Raw genomic sequence first — 17,567 nt, 5'->3', positions numbered from 1 at the left:
CCTCAGCCTCCAGAGTAGCTGGGACTACAGGCGCCCGCCACCACGCCCAGCTAATTTTTTTGTATTTTTAGTGGAGACGAGGTTTACACCGTGTTAGCGAGGATGGTCTCGATCTCATGACCTCGTGATCTGCTCGTCTTGGCCTCCCAAAGTGCTAGGATTACAGGCGTGAGCCACCGCGCCCGGCCAACTGCATAGTATTTCAATGTCCAAGTCAACCAATGCCAAACAACCAGGGACCAAAATGATCTCAACAAAATGGCTTTGCTTTACTTTTATATGTCTTAATTTCTATATTCTTTTCTAATTCTGCAGGCTCCTAATTCTGGAAAACTTTGAAGATGCCCTCTTAAATATATCAGCAAATAGTCCTTATATTCCTTACTTGGCATGTGTGAGAAATGTGACTGGCAGTTTGGCCAGAGGTTCATCAGGTAATACTGTTCTTAACAGTCAAAATGCTGCTCATGGTTTCTACCTCTGTTCTAAAGTAGTAAGTTTTTGAGGCATTTGCTTACACAGGAAAGAAAATTTGTAAAATCTTAGTTTCCATATGCATCAGTTTCAGTCTGGTGATTTGATATACAAAGGGAATGTCTTGTCATAATATCATATTATTCTGTTGCTGGTGCTAGCACTAGCTGGCCACCTGGACAAACTTTAATATATAATGGCCATATAATGGATAATATGATAATGGCCACTGGGACAAATTTTCCAAGTGTCCAGAGTCATTAGAGGTTCATATGACCCTTCATGACATTTCTATGCTCTTAATAATCTTAGCTGTTAAAAAATGTTAAGGAATGATAATATAGAGTTCTAAAAGCAGGTGTAAGTTACATAAACAAAGGCATTTTTGTGGCAGACTATTTTTATTTTCTACCCTTACACACTTTATTTGCAATTTTCTGCCTACATGGGCAACCATAAAGATTATATTTAATCAAATGTTTCTTTTTTTTTTTTTGAGAGAAAAGACCTACTTTCTCACATTTTCTAGGACACACACATTCTTTTTTCCTACACCAAAAAATAGTTTTCTGAGAGTTAATGGCAAGCAAATAGCACAACAAATATTTTAAGTCCGGACTTTGTTTACAAGGTATGAATTAATCAAGGTTGGAAAGGCATATTTATATCACAGTGATTCTATAACCTATTCTCTCCAAGATACTTCAACTTAATAGTAAATCCAAAAGTCAGGAATGAAAGCATAGTCAGTTCACAAAGAGCCAAAACTATGTAGCACCTTTGCTAGAAATATTTTTATCTCTAAGCAGATATTTTTAAAATAATGAACTCTATTGTTCCCATGGTTCAAATAAAGGTTAAATTTTCATTCATCTTATATTTATATTGAAGTGGGCTATTATCTTAGGAAAAATTTAGTAATAAATCAGGATAGGGGTGTCTTTCAAATTGGTTTCCTGAATGACCTTGCAATTACTCTTCTCCCTTCCTTTACAGAAAATCTAAGACTCCTGAAGTCCACAATACGATTTAAAAAATCTTTTCTTCGCAATGGTTCCTATGAAGATCACTTTCCTCCAGTTCCTGAAGTCCTAAAATCAAAAGTAAGCCATGAAAGTAAAATAAAAAAAAAAACAAAAAAAAAACTTAACACTTCCCATAATATTTGGCAAGATACACTTTTAGGTTTTAAATCTGATCTTTGTAAATAATGATCCTATTTTAACTCTAGATTTATAATGGCCCTACTTATGACTCTAGAAAAATGGAGACAAAAGAGTTTATGGCTGGATGCCGTGGCTCATGCCTATAATTCCAGCTACTCAGGAGGCCGAGGTGGGAAGAATCACTTAAGACCAGGAGTTTGAGGCTGCAGTCAGCTGTTGTCGCACTGTGCTCCAGCCTAAGTGACAGTGTGAGACCCTGTCTTTAAAAAAATAATAAATTTTAAAAAAAGTTTTTAAAGAGTTTGATGTTATATAATGGTATTTTTTTTAAATCAGTGGAGATCTCTGCATGAAATGACCCAAAAGAGCCTAATTACAGTATGCACATTTATAAGGGAGTGGCTAACAATAGTTATCGTATTAAACTTCATAATTTGAAAGAGATTTGAAAAAGGATTTGTAATAATAATTTCTCATTTGAGATGTCTTGTTTTAAAATTTGTAAAAGTAGATTTTGAAAGCTGATGTTTTAGATTTCACAGCATACAGAAATCTCAAAATGTGGTTCACCCTATTTTTATTGTTGTCATCAGAAGCTAAAATGAATATATTAAAATTTATGACACTAGAGAATGTGGGAAAAGGCAACCAAAAAATATATAACTGTATGTGGGAATAACTTTATGCTTATTTGTCTATTATTCTTTATCTCACGCATATAGTATACAGGTTATCATGAAATTTAGTTTATTTTTTAAATAACCCTATTAAAATTTGAAAGCTGTTTTCCTAGAAAGAATAGCTATTTAATTGGATTTACATAGGAATAAAGTGAAATTAGAACTGGTTTATTCAGGGCAAGCAAGATGACTTGTATAGTGAACATGGTATAATTAAGCAGGCATGCAAAACATTATGTCCATGTATATTACAAATAAATGTGCTAGTTACCATCACCTACATTTGAGCCCTAGTCTTCTACATGCATCAAAATTTCTAATATACTTAATTTAGCATTATCTTAATTTGTTTGTGCAAATGAGAAGGAAATTGTGCATTCATCTGGAAAATTCCTACTCATCCCTCAAGGACAAGTTTAAATACCACTTCTTCTATAATATTAGAGTATCACCTTTCTCGCTTTTTTTCAACCAGAATAATGACTTTTTCTTCTGTGCTCCTATAATATTTATCCATTCTTTTTTTATCAATTATATGTGCTCCCATAATACTAATATATTTATTTGTAAGACATACCCTTTTACCCCAAAGTGCTTATTGTCAATCCATTGGAGGAGATGGAAAAGCAGACCAACAATTGTAATACAGTGAGATAAGTATTGTGACAAGGTGGATAGAGGCTTCTGTGCATGGAGGCGGGATATCTTACATGGATTGTAAGAGATAGAGGTGGAGAGAAGAAATTCTGTAGAGAAAATAATGCTTTCTCTGAGTTTTGAAGGCTGTGTAGAATTAGGTTAGTTGTGCATTCTAGACATAGAGTCCTGAGTTTAAGAAGATAGAGGCGTGAACTTGAAAGACAGGTATAGGGGTATCTGCAGTCATGTGTTCAGCTGGAACAGAAGATGCCCATGTGATAGGCAGAAAAGAGGGCTGCAGGGTGAGGCTGAGCCTAGATCCTGACTTCCCTGTCAAGGAGTTTGAATTTGATCATGAAAGCTGTAAATTTGAAGAAGGTGAAATTTGCATTTTAGAAACAGACATCTCTAATGAGATGACATCTCCAATGACAGTGAGATTTCTGGCCTTTGGAACTCATTACTTGGCATTATAATTTGTTGCATATGTCAGGTGTGTTTTCCTCACTAGAGTTTAAGCTGATGAAATTATGCTTTCATCACCCCTAAAGCCCCACATAGTAGGAGCTTAAGGCTTGGTTCATGAATGTATGAAAAAGTGAGGGTGTTACAGTAGAGCACTGACAATGTAATCATGCTCCCCGGGCAATTACAGTTCTTGACTTAAAAGTCACCAGGAAGCACATAATATACACTAGGGAAATGGAAACACCACAGTCTCAACCATTTATACTAATAGGATGGGACTGGGGCTAAAAATAATTTAAAACATCATCCCCAATTTGAATATAATGCTCTCCTTCAGGGTTACATTATGGAAAAAGTTCTAGAAGCCATAGAAGTGGAAATAAACTACATTCTTTTCCTTTGAGTAGAAAATCTATCATCATTTGTAACAAGCATGGCTGTTATTTGAAATTGATGGGACCCATTCAGTCCTAGACCACAAGCTCCATGAGGAATATTGCCAGGTCTGTTCCTTTACCATTGCATCCCCAGCACCTGGCATAGGGTATGACACATGGGAAACACTCAGTACCTATCACTGAAACAATGAAGACAAACTCCTGGAGTTTCACAGTTACTGATGCTCTTACTCCCCTGCTTTGTTCACCCTGATAATTAGTATCATGCTTGTGACCATCAGTTAGGGCACACCCAATCTAACGCTTTATTCATGATATTCCTAAGATGGTGGTGAACCCTGTCATTCATTGGTGACTTTTCCCAGCTTTTTCTCCTTGCCGGAACATTCTGCTCTTCTTGAACTTTTGTGTTTTCTCCTCCCTTCATTGTTTTATCTTTTTTTTTTTCCAGTTGCTTTGATGGGAAGAATAACTTCCTGATTAGGGAGCTATGCATAAAGTGGGTGTTCCTGTATTGGGCAGAAATACGAATAACACAATATTTTTATTGTAAAACCTGTAAAATTTTAAATAGACTCATTTTTCCCTCTATTTACCCACCAAGAGCCCAGGAATATTGCTGCTTTATCATTTTATGCCCATTGCTATTGTGAGGTCGGTACCATCGTGTCACTTACGATTCTGATTCAGACACATTTGAAAAGCATCAGGCAGTGGAGAATTCAGTCACAGCTGGAAATGACATTAGTCATCCGTTGTTCTATTTTAAACCTGAACTTTTACTCGTGATAAAAGAGAGAAGGGCTCTACATGAAGCTTTGGCAAATCTGCAATCTGAAGTTGACACATACTTTTGAAGAAAGAATTCTAAGTCACTGAATTTATGTTGATTATTAATGATCTGTGAAGCTTCTAGAACTTTAATGCCTGTATTGTTCTCAGAATAAAGTAGTAAGTAATGACAAAGACGAAATGACCATAATGTTGCTCCTTGGTGGATATGCTTCTCAATGCATTCCACATTATTGGCCCTGAATTATATTTTTATTTCAGAGAACCAAGCCTGTTAGCCACAGTGTGGCTAGATTTCCAATTTCCTCTTCTATAACTTTTATCTCACTAAGCCAAGACTATAGTATATGGACCCTTGCTGGTTTCCCACATATGTACACCAAACTTACAATTAAAAAACATGTTTCAGTCTCTACTGGGTAAAAGTCATTCAAATGTACAACACCCTCAAAGCTCAATTAAAACAAATATATTAGCCCAACATAATTGATCTTTTTATTTAATAAATTACCAAAAAAAAAAAACTCACTGGAGAATGTAGTATAGAGGCTTCACTCCATTTATTACAGGTTTAATCATATCTAGTAGCTGGAAAATCAAAAGAAAGACTAGAGTTGCAAATGCAGTTATAGGTGGTACAGTGATTGGGCCTATTCCAGGATGGAAAATTTCTCATAGCAATAACACTAGTAAGTAGAATTTTTGTACGTATAAACCTATTTTTGAATAGTTCAAACCCAGAGGTCAATTATAATATTAAGTACAATGGAAAATAGACCAATGATATTTACTATCTAAGATGACCAACATTTAATTGCTATAACCTACATGTAGTTATAAAACTCTCATTAAAGACACATCATTGTGCCTTTCTCATTTGATAATATAGAAATAAATATTCCCAAACATTTGCCGGTACCATAAAATACTTCATTTCAGTCAAACTGTAACTTCTGATTGGAAACTGAGCTGCAATGAATGACACATGTATTTGTTTCTTAGGATGTTGTTCCAATTTATTTCCCTTCTTAAAAGAAACCGCTCTAAGGTAGCTTCCAAGCACAATAGAATTTGCTTTCCCAGAGGCACATATTATTTTTTCCCCACGATGTAGGGCATGGAATATATCCTCAGAACACACAGAACACAGTGAACTGATAGTGAGAGGAATATCATTGACAGGACAGCAAATTATTTGATTTTCATTTTCCTCTTTTTCCTCTGGGTGTGGGATTTTTAAACCCTTTTAAGCACTTTTTAAAGCACTTTGAAAGACAAAAGCACCCAGTATCCTATAATACCTAAGAGAGAAGATAACATCAATAACTGCGAAGACACTTCCAAAAAATCAGGTGTCTTCTCGTCCATAGTTTAAATATAGTCTTATTAGAATGAATGTGATCTTCATGCTGCAGTTCAAGAAAGGCTTTTAAAATTTTTTGTTAACCTTTAAAAATTGTTGACTGGCCACAGTGGCTCACATCTGTAATTCCAGCACTCAGGGAGGCTGAGGCCGGCAGATGGCTTCAGCCCAAGAGTGAGATCAGCCAGGACAACATGGTGAAATCCCATTTCTACAAAAAATACAAAACATTAGCCAGAAGTGCAGGTATATGCCTGTAGTCCCAGCTACTTACTTGAGAGGCTAAGGTGAGAGGATCACCTGAGCCTGGAGGTCGAGGTTGCAGTGAGCTGTGATCGTGCCAATGTACTCCATTGTTTCCACAAAAAAATATAAAAAATTAGCCAGGAGTGCAGGTATATGCCTGTAGTCCTAGCTACTTACTCAAGAGGCTAAGGTGGGAGGATCACCTGAGCCTGGAGGTGGAGGTTGCAGTGAGCTGTGATCATGCCAATGTACTCCAGCCTGGGTGACAGAGTGAGACCCTGTCTCAAAAAATAAAAATAAACATTGTGGTAAAATAAACATAACATTTACTATCTTAACCATTTTTAACTATACAGTGCAGTTGTGTTAAGTACATTCACATTGTTGTGCAACTAATCTCCAGAACTCATTTCATCTTGTAAAACTGAAACTCCATATTCATTAAACAACTCCTCATCCTCTACTTCCCCAGCCCCTAACAACCCACATTTTGCTTCTGTTGCTATGAATTTGACTACTCTAGGTACCTTGTCATATAAGTGGAATCATATAGTATTAGACCATTCACCTTTCATTTATTGAGACTGGCTTATTTCACTTAGCATAGTATCCTCAAGATTCATTCATATTGCAGCCTGTGTCAGAATTTCTTTCCTTTTTAAGGTTTAATAATATACCACTCTGTGTGTGTGTGTGTGTGTGTACATTCCCACCAACAGTGCACAAGGGTTATAATTTCCCCACATCTTCTCCAACACTTGTTATTTTCTGTTTTTTTTTTTAAATAGTAGTCTTAATGGGTGTGAGAAAGAAATACTTTTTAAAAGTTCTGAAACAAACCTGCTTTTTATCTGCCCTTACATGTGATTTAAAATATACATCAAAATATAAAATTAGTTGAAGTATTTGTGAGTTAAGCTGGATAAAACTAAACTCCATTTTTTAAAGCCTGCCCAGGTCTAATAGGCCCAAAAGTTTTATCAGGTTCTTACGAGAACAATAAACTCAAATGACAGAGGGTAGTACTTCATAATAAAACTAACGCCAAATGCCAACTAACCACATACATAGGCAGAATGTTTTTCTTAAAGGAAATCGACTGTGGTTGCTTATTATCAACTACTGTGTATGTAGAAAAATGTAACTAATCTATTTCCCACTCTTTTCCCTTTTTGGAAAGCTGTCTCAACTTCGAAACTTGACCGAACTTCTTTGTGAATCTGAAACTTTCAGTTTGATAGAGAAGTCATGCCAGCTCTCTGATATGAGCTTTGGGAGCCTGTGTGAAGACAGTGAGTTTGATCTGCAACTCCTCGAAGCAGCAGAGCTGGGCACCGAAATAACAGCCAGCTTACTGTACCATGACAATGTCATATCTAAAAAAGTGAGAGATTTGCTGACTGGGGATCCAAGCAAAATTAATTTAAATATGGATCAGTAAGTTTTTCCATTGTCTTCTTCCTTGGTGAAATCTCTTTCAAAATATTGATATACTTAGTTGAATTTCCTCTTTTCTGTTTTGTTCCAGGTTTCTAGAACAGGCACTGCAAATGAATTACTTGGAAAATATCACTCAGTTAATACCGATCATAGAAGCCATGCTGCATGTCAATAACAGTGCAGATGCTTCTGAAAAGCCAGGTGTTTTCCCATCCACATTTTAAATCTTGTCTTATTAGAATGCATGTGATTCTCACGCTGCAGTTTAAGAAAGGCTTTTTTGAAGTTCCCAACCAAACTCGCTTTGCTATCTGCCCTTACACATGAGAAACCTGAAGCATTCAGATATGGTTACTTGTCTAAAGTAAACACACAGAAAGCTAGCAGAGAATGAAACAGGGAAATTTGATTTCACAGCAAAAAGATCTTCAAAAGTTTAACTAGTTAGACCATTCACCTTTCGTTTCTCTGATATATTAAAGTGCATCCGATAGTCAGCTGCAAGGGCAACGATGAAATTTACTTGCTTCTCTGAAAATAACCTGATGGAAAAAAACCAAAAGGATGCACTGCTGTCTACAGAAATCTCAATTCAGAACTTTCTATTAGTATTCCAAGCATGAGGTATCATGCAATATGTTTCTTCTTTGCATAATTCCTCAATACTGAAAGGAAAGGCATTCAGAATTTTGGACAATGGGCAGCCACAAAATTGGAATGGCACTAGATTCAAAAATAAAAAAAGATATATTTGCATGAAGGATACTTAAAAGAAATGGAAAGGCATTTGCAGGATGATTATTACAATCTGCTAAAATCTAAATATTGTTTATTGTGCCGTAAATGACCCAGAAATAAAAGAATTATAATCACTGTCCTAAAAGAGTTCGAAGTTAAACACATTCTATTTAAAAGTGAGATAATGATTGTAAAAACCCTTTATAACTGTAGTGTGAATGTAGTTAAAGAAAAATGCTCTGTGGCATTATGTGTGGATTTATCAAACTTTGTCCTAAATTGACAATATTACATGATCCCAGATTAAAAAACATATTGAATCTGTGTGATATTTTAAATCAAATGGAGAGATATTTATTTAGTGCATTATGTGATCAAAATCTGTAAGGAAAGCATATTTGCCTTAAATAAACCTTGACTTGTAGATACCTAAGGAAAATTTATAACTCAGAGCAATCTGTTACCTCGGGTTTATGACATCATAATAAGAACAAATCTAAATCAGATAGAAATAGATCCTAAATATGCAAAGTTTGCCAAAACTGGGAGACATCTGCCCCTGAGAAGGCATGTATGTTTTAGTCTAGAAGGTTTCTCTATGTTAGTCATACTAAAAAGAGTGACCTGACAAACCAACATGTGTTTTCTTTTTACATTTTTCTTCTTGCAGGTCAGTTACTAGAAATGTTTAAAAATGTTGAAGAGCTGAAAGAAGATTTAAGGAGAACAACAGGAATGTCCAACAGGACTATTGACAAGTTGCTGGCCATTCCCATCCCTGATAACAGAGCTGAGGTGGGGTGTCATGTGTTTGTACTTACATGCAGTTCTTAGAAATTTAAATAGCATTTAGCATTTGTTGAGCGCTTACCAGTTAAACACTGAGAAGTTGCATGCTAATCTGGTGAATTTTCTATGCAAGTGATAAACCTGGAGGCCTAATTAAAGATAGAAGAAAAATTCTGAAGCAAGAATTTTATCACTGTGTGTCCCTTTTTTCTTTATTTTTCCTTCTCCTTTCCCATGCCCCATTTGTTCTTTCCTTTTCCTTACCCCCAGATGGCTTCCTCAATCAATGAGCTTGCAGTGAGCCGAGATCGTGCCACTGTACTCCAGCCTGGGTGACAGAGCGAGACTCCGTCTCAAAAAAAAAAAAAAAAAAAAAAAAAATTACATTCACTGTCGCAATTACATTGTCTGAGGTGAATTTGTACCTACTCAAATGCTATCAAAGTCAAACTTCAGTAACCTAATTGGGAGAAAATATATGGAGACTACTTACTATTGCTTGCAACTAAAATTAAAATGGATATTCATTTTTACTTTTAAAAAGTCCTACAGCAAGACATAGCATATACGATAGATGTGGTCAAGGGAACTAAGGGTAAGTTTGTGGTTGTAGTAAACATTTTTTGATGTGAAAATGAATAATGTCATTTCTTCATATGCTGGTAATAGGGTTTTCCACTCAAAATGTCTTATCTTTTATTCTTTTTCCAAGTCCATTGTCTGGAAGTGTCATGGAAATTTTCCAAAAGAGCTGCAGAGCTTAAGGCCTCATCCATTCAAACCTTATGTGTGACAGAGTGTGTCATTTCTAAGCACAGCCCAGTTATTTTCCAATATTGGATAGTTTCTAAAAAGCCTTTAAGGTTCCCCTTAAAAAATATTACAGCTATCTCTTGTCATTTTAATTGGTTCCCCCATACAAAAATTAAAACAGCTTTGCCTTTACTGTACTAGTAAATAATATTCATTGATCTTTTCTCTTTAATCTCACCTTTTGATTATTTGATCCTAAGATATAATTTCAGCAATCAAGTTTTTGGCTTCTGTAGAGCAGGTTCATTTTAGTAAATAAAACATGTAAATGGAGAGTCTACATTCTTATTACTTTCAAGAGGAAAGAGTGAAAACTTCCTTTGGCCTTGAATGTTATATGCTTTTCTCTTTATTTCAACTCGGTGGCAATAAAGATGACATCTTATTCTGCGTAATCATACTTCACTATCTACAGGAGCATTACTGTTCAAGATGGGTGATTCACATGATTGTAAGATCTGTAGCTCTTTTTCTTTGCTTTACATCTCTGGACCTACAGAGTATATTGCCTAAGATTATAACTTTTAATGATTACAAAAATTAAATGCAATTTGAATTTATTAAGAGTGAGATTTTAAAGGGAGCAAAGTCTCTTTTTTTTTTTTTTTTTTTTTTTTTTTTTTTTTTTGAGATGGAGTCATGCTCTGTTGCCCAGGCTGGAGTGCAGTGGTACAATCTGGGCTCACTGCAAGCTCTGCCTCCCGGGTTCACACCATTCTCCTGCCTCAGCCTCTCGAGTAGCTGGGACTACAGGCGCCCGCCACCACGCCCACCTAATTTTTTGTATTTTTAGTAGAGACGGGGTTTCACCATGTTAGTCAGGATGGTCTTGATTTCCTGACCTCGTGATCCGCCTGCCTCGGCCTCCCAAACTGCTGGGATTACAGGCATGAGCCACCGCACCCCGCCAGGGAGCAAAGTCTTAAACTAACATTTTCCCCAAACTTACTCCAAACCGCTTATTTTTCTTGGTATCATCATTCACCCAGCTGTTCAGGCAAGAAATCCAGGGGTCATCTTGAATGTCTCCTTGTCTCTTTTTTCCCCATCTTTTTTCTTTTATTTTTGAGACAGAGTCTCACCCCGTCTCCCAGGCTGGAGTGTAATGGCGCAATCTCAGCTCACTGCAACCTCCACCTCCAGGGTTCAAGGGATTCTCCTGCCTCCCCCTCCCGAGGAGCTGGTATTACAGGTGCCCGCCACCACGCCCGGCTAATTTATTGTATCTTTAGTAGAGATGGGGTTTCACCATGTTGGCCAGGCTGGTCTCGAACTCCTGACCTTGTGATCCACCCGCCTCAGCTTCCCAAAGTGCTGGGATTACAGGCATGAGCCACCGCGCCCGGCCTCCCATCTTATTTCTTAAGTAAACTATTAATTCTCTGTTGTTTTATTAATAGTAATTAGTGCTTTAGATTAAAAGTTGTTTGATTCTTGAGGACTTTTTGTTTTAGTTTAAAATTTAGAGTATACAGAAAACCTCACAAAATGAACAGTTGACTCTAATGATTCACAGCTGAAATATTTTTCTTCCTCCATTTGCAGATTATTTCTCAGGTGTTCTGGCTGCATTCCTGTGATACTAATATCACCACTCCGAAACTAGAAGATGCAATGAAGGAGTTCTGCAACCTGTCTCTTTCAGAGAGATCCCGGCAGTCTTACCTCATTGGACTCACTCTTCTGCACTACTTAAACATTTACAACTTCACATATAAGGCAAGTTGCTGTTGGTTAAATATGTTTATATTCATGGTTTATATAAAACTAATTATACATTTATGTTCTCTGATAGTATGAGGGATGAGATCCATTTATTCAGCTTTTGGAATTATTGCATTATGTTAAAGCTAAATGCAACCTTAGAGATCATTTATTGCAATTTTGCACGTTTTATAGATGTGGAAACTGATATTATTCCTTACTAATTCTCGGTTTGTGTATCAGAGACCAATAATTAAATTTAATAAGTACTGTTACTGTGAAATACAAATGTTGTATTTCAAAAGTGTTAAATGCAAATGTTGCAATTACTTTTTTAACAGTGAACAGACATGAAGTTGGTAGGGTTAAAAAAGATTAGAAAAAAGGGTTTTCTTAATTAAAAATAGGATTTTTTTGGCGCTCTTAAAAAAAAATTTCCTGTTTCCTTCATCAATTTAGATAGAGGCTACCATTACATACCCAGAAGGAAAAACAAATGGTTGTTATTAGAGCTTAGTAAAATCAGCATTGACTTCATCTTGCAATATGCAGATGCTCTATGAGTACTTATTTACTAAATAACCGAAAGAAAAATATAAACGTAGGAAAATTAAGCACCTATGTTCACCCAAATTTAACCTGGGTCAAAAATATTTACATGTTCTTAAAAACACTGAAGAATTGTCCTTCTCTGTAGTAAACACAACCGAAAGGAAATAGCTGACATATTTTTGAGACATAGCCACAGGGATAAAAATGTTTTGGACTAGTTATAAGTAATCCTGTTCTGAGTTACTGTCATCTCACACCTATATTTCTGCAGTGGTCTCCTAACCATATCCTTTGCTTCCACACCTACCCTCTACCCCCATCCCTAGCACCTTGCAAGCAGCCTGAGTGATCCTTTTAAAACTAAAGTCTCATTATATCACCCTTCTGATCAAAACTTTCCAGTGGATCTCCATTTGATTCAAGTAAACCCCCAAATTTTACAAGGGCCTCATGATCCTGCACAATGATTCCTCATCACTAAAATCTCATTTCTTACTTGGCTACTTTCTGGACCCTGGCTCCAGAGTTGCTGTGTGGCACAACTCCAGAGACAACCCTTCACATGATTTGCAAGGCTATTTTTTTTTGTCTTTGCTTAACATTGACCTTCTCAGTAAGGTCTACCCTGACCACCCTATTTAAAATGCAACCAATGCTACCTACAGCACTCTCAAATCCCCTTTTCCTATTCTGGTTTCTGTTTTGCTTCCAGCCAACTATATATTTTATTAAATTTTCATTTTTAAACTTTTTTTTTTTTTTTTTTTTGAGACAGAGTCTGTGTCTGCCACCCAGACTGGAGCGCAGTTGTGCCATCTCGGCTCACTGCAGCCTCCGCCTCCTGGGTTCAGGCAATTCTTGTGCTTCAGCCTCCTGAGTAGCTGGGATTACAAATGTGTGCTAGCACACCCAGCTAATTTTTGTATTTTTAATAGGGATGGGGTTGTATCATGTTGGCCAGGCTGGTCTTGAACTCCTGACCTCAAGTGATCCTCACACCTTGGGCTCCCAAAGTGCTGGGATTACAGGAGTGAGCCACCGTGCTTGGCCCATTTTTAAAATGTATTTGCCGTTTGCACCACTAGTATGTTAGTTCCACAAGGGCCTCTTTGTTCACTGAAATATTTTAAATGCAAAGAACAGTGTCTGGCCCATAGGGAAATGAAGCAAATACCCATTAACTCAACCAATGGTTATTTTACATAAACTATAACCTACAATACATATGACATGAAATTATTATTATTACTTCACCTAAAATTTTAACTCTAATTTTATAATGCCTCCACAGAGCAGATATCAAACTAAATATCTGCTGTTGCATCTAACCGTTAAACATGGGCATGTCAATTTATTTCACATTAATGTGGGAATGCCTAGAATTCTGGCAGAACTGCAATAGAAAATAGAAAAAAATGTTGGTTCTAATTTTTAAAATATGATTGGAATTAGGAGCTCTGCTATTGAGGTAACCGTATCTTCATGACTGAGAGATGTACGGTGTGGGAGATACGAACACAAAGCTACCTCTCTAACTGAATCTTGTGCTCATAATCTTGGTCTTTGACTTCCTTGGAAATATCAGGAGTTTTCTCTCAGGGACCTCAAACAGCTTTGCCCCTCTGCCTATGCCCTTCCTCTTCTTGTTCTTCCAATGGTATATTCTTTCTCATTCTTTGAGATTTTGCTTTGGAAAGGTCTCCTTTGATTTCCTAGCTAAACACTCCCTACCTTCTCATATGCCCCAGCCTTTGGTTCATTGGCTTGTTTGATATCTGTTCCTCCTAATAGATCAAAGTTCCGTGAGTACCGAGACGGTGCCAGCTTGAGCACCACTGCATAGCCATCACCTCACCCAGTGCTGGGAACACAGCAGGCACTCAATTCATGTTCCTGAATAAATGAAATAAGAGGATAAAAAAATTACATTAAAATTTTAAAACATTTTCAATGTTTCTTCTTGTAGCACATAAGCATTATGGGATTAAAATGACTTAGCCTGATAAATCATGTAAGCCTTTTGACAGTTTTATTTTAATTTTTAGGTGCATATTATATTATTTTTGAGCAGTAGTATACATGAAGAAATATGTAGTTGACATTTGCCTTTATCACTTATAAAATCATCTATTTTTGCAACTTTATTGAGGTATTATTTATATACCATAAAAATCACTCATTTTACATGATTAACTCAATGATTTTTTTTAGTAAATATACAGAATTGTGCAACCATTACCACAATCTAATTTTAGGACATTTCCATTACTTCCAAAAGAAACCTTATATCTATTTGCAGTTACCTCTCATTTCAATCTCTAGCCTAAGCAACTTCTAATCTATTTTCTGTCTCTGTAGATTTGCCTTTTTAAAAAGATATTACATATAAATTGAATCATGAAATATGTGGTCTTTTTGTCTGGATTCATTCACTTAATATTTTTTTTTTGTTTCATACATATTATACATGTATCGGTATTTCATTTTCTTTAATTGCCAAATAGTATTCCATTTTAAGAATATATACTTTGTCCACTCACCTGGATTGTTTTCCCTTTTTGGCTACTGTGAATAATGCTGCTATAAACATTCACATACAAATCTTTGTGTGGACATGTTTTCACTTCTTTTAGGTAAACGCCCAGGAATGGAATTGTCAGGTTGAGTGGTAAATTTACATTTAACTATTTAATAAACTTCAAAACTGTTTTCCAAAGTGGCTGTACCTTTTTACAACCTTACCAACAATGCATGAGGATTCAATTTTTCCACATAAAGCATTTATTTTTATTCTGTTTCTGTTAGGTGTTTTTCCCGAGGAAAGATCAAAAGCCAGTAGAAAAGATGATGGAGCTCTTCATAAGACTAAGAGAGATTCTCAATCAGATGGCTTCCGGCACACATCCGCTGCTAGACAAAATGAGATCCCTGAAACAAATGCATCTGCCCAGAAATGTTCCATTAACACAGGTAGAAAAGTCACCCAGTAATGTTCTTGTTGAAAAATGCCTTCTGTCATATTGAGTAGTTACAATACATTCAGCTTCAATCGTAGTACATTGAAAAAAAAAAAAAAAAAACACCTACAAGAAAACTCTTATACCTAGCAACAATTTTTGCCACTTTAATTAGTGAAGTTTATTGTTCTTCATTTACATTTGGGATACACGTATAAAAGGAATTATGGAAACTGTAAGGATACTCTAAGTATTAACAGGTTCTCTTTCTCTGTTGTTTTCAGTAGCATCTAAAGCTCATATAGTGTCAATAAATTGTGGATTTTTGTCTCACAGGCAATGTACAGAAGCAACCGAATGAACACACCACAAGGATCATTTAGCACCATCTCCCAAGCATTATGTTCTCAAGGAATTACCACTGAATATTTAACTGCCATGCTGCCCTCTTCCCAGAGGCCAAAAGGCAACCACACCAAGGATTTTTTGACTTATAAATTAACTAAAGAGCAAATTGCTTCAAAATATGGAATTCCCATAAATACCAGTGAGTATACTTTAAAATAAGCATGACAATTGCTCTTAATGACAATAAGAATATTGTCTATTCTGTCTTAGTTTTTTATGATAAATGAAGTATTAATTTTCCCCAAGAATAAAAATAGAAAATAATTATACAGCACTTACCACATGTCAAGAATGTTATATACATTAACTCATCTTAGTACGGGGAAATGGAGTACGAGGAGGGTAAGTAACCTGGCCAGTGTCGCTCAACTTGGAAGTGCCTGAGCTGTCATTTGAACCCAGGTACTCTGCTACAAAGACTATCCTCTTAACTACAATACTACACTTAGATTTTGTCAGTCATCACTGAGACTTCTAGACAATATAAAAACTTGCCTTAAATCTGGGTTGAAATTTTTTTCCTAACTTTCTAGAATTAGAATTTTTATCACACATGGTAGAGTTGCATGACTGCAGCAGAACCATAAATGTTTAGTGGCACATCAAAACCATTTACTTGATCTATAAACTTGGAGATGCAAAATGTGATGAGTGAGCTCATTCAAATAATATATGGGTGTTTAGTATAGCAACTGGATTCATTTATTCATCTTTTTATTCATTCACCAAACATTTATTGAACAGCTCTTATGTATCTGGTACTATCCCAGTGGTTGATTTTTGTGTATTTTTTAAAAAAGTAAATGCTGGGAAATGAATCTGTTAGCCATTCTGAAATGTGGCTTTCACGTTTTCTATTTCCTCCTGGCAAAATGCCATCACTTACTCTGGGCTTGCTTATTGGGTTAAACTTTCTCACCTAAAAAAGATTTGTTACTATGCTTTCTTACTTTGACACCAGATGCCTCACATCTGTTAATAATATAGAAAGTACTAGGGCATGTATTTTTGGGTGTGATAAGAATAATCTGTGTCAATTTGCCATGAGGATATAGATTTGAAGTACATCTATTAAATGGTTTTATTTCACTTTTTACTTCCAGCACCATTTTGCTTCTCCCTTTATAAAGACATCATTAACATGCCCGCTGGACCTGTGATTTGGGCTTTCTTGAAACCTATGTTGTTGGGAAGAATTTTGTATGCACCATATAACCCAGTCACAAAGGCAATAATGGAAAAGGTTTGACCACTATAACTCAGTTTCTATTTTGAGTATTAAGATGTTTTTTAAAGTAGTCAACTTCCAAATTTACTTTAGCTGACTGATTTCTTTCTATCTTACCTACTATTATTATTATCCTTGGCTTTCTGAAACTATTCGTAAAATTCTCAACTTCTGCCCTGGATATGTGCAAGCAGTATAGATTGGGTGGGAGCCCTTTGAAGAGAAATGAACCATGTTAACATTTGAGAATGAGGTTAGTTGAAGCAAGACCTCCGATTTTTCCATTTATCTCAAAAAGCAGAAAAGTTCTCTACAACTGGTGTCTAACTTTCAAAGCATGTAAAAATTATTGTACTAGAAAAAGTAATATTGAGCATTATATAACTAGTTGGAACAAAAACAATCCCTGAAGTATAGATTCTTGGCTTCATATTTAGTTGTACAATTTAGTTGTACAATTTAACGTCTCATTTATATAGAAGATAGATGTTGAATAAGACAACATTATTAACTATACTTACCATTTACTTCATTTAACCATAATAGTATTTCCCTCTCACTTTAAAGTTGGCTTTAATTATTTGAATTATAAACCTAGTACTTTTAAAATGACAGAGCTAAAGTAAAAGAAAAATCTCTGTTTTACCATTACTTGGCCATTCAACTATAATTATATGAACATAACATTATTTTTATATTCTACAGAATAATG

At 35.7% G+C, this 17,567-nt stretch overlaps 1 protein-coding gene across 1 annotated transcript in view; it reads left to right on the top strand.

Moving 5' to 3' along the window:
* ABCA12 (ATP binding cassette subfamily A member 12) overlaps positions 1 to 17,567 on the top strand; it is a 206,094-nt gene that overhangs the window by 110,152 nt on the left and 78,375 nt on the right. Inside the window, exons 10-18 of the mRNA XM_054478791.1 lie at positions 316 to 434; positions 1,471 to 1,577; positions 7,407 to 7,663; positions 7,755 to 7,867; positions 9,075 to 9,199; positions 11,552 to 11,725; positions 15,068 to 15,232; positions 15,556 to 15,766; positions 16,731 to 16,870. Coding sequence (XP_054334766.1) covers positions 316 to 434; positions 1,471 to 1,577; positions 7,407 to 7,663; positions 7,755 to 7,867; positions 9,075 to 9,199; positions 11,552 to 11,725; positions 15,068 to 15,232; positions 15,556 to 15,766; positions 16,731 to 16,870 — 1,411 coding nt within the window. The remainder of the gene's footprint in view (positions 1 to 315; positions 435 to 1,470; positions 1,578 to 7,406; positions 7,664 to 7,754; positions 7,868 to 9,074; positions 9,200 to 11,551; positions 11,726 to 15,067; positions 15,233 to 15,555; positions 15,767 to 16,730; positions 16,871 to 17,567) is intronic.

This window comes from Pongo pygmaeus, chromosome 11, assembly GCF_028885625.2.
Source record: "Pongo pygmaeus isolate AG05252 chromosome 11, NHGRI_mPonPyg2-v2.0_pri, whole genome shotgun sequence".
Classification (NCBI taxonomy): domain Eukaryota; kingdom Metazoa; phylum Chordata; class Mammalia; order Primates; family Hominidae; genus Pongo; species Pongo pygmaeus.
Note: the sequence above shows the minus strand (reverse complement) of the source record. Positions and strands in the feature narration are given on the sequence as shown.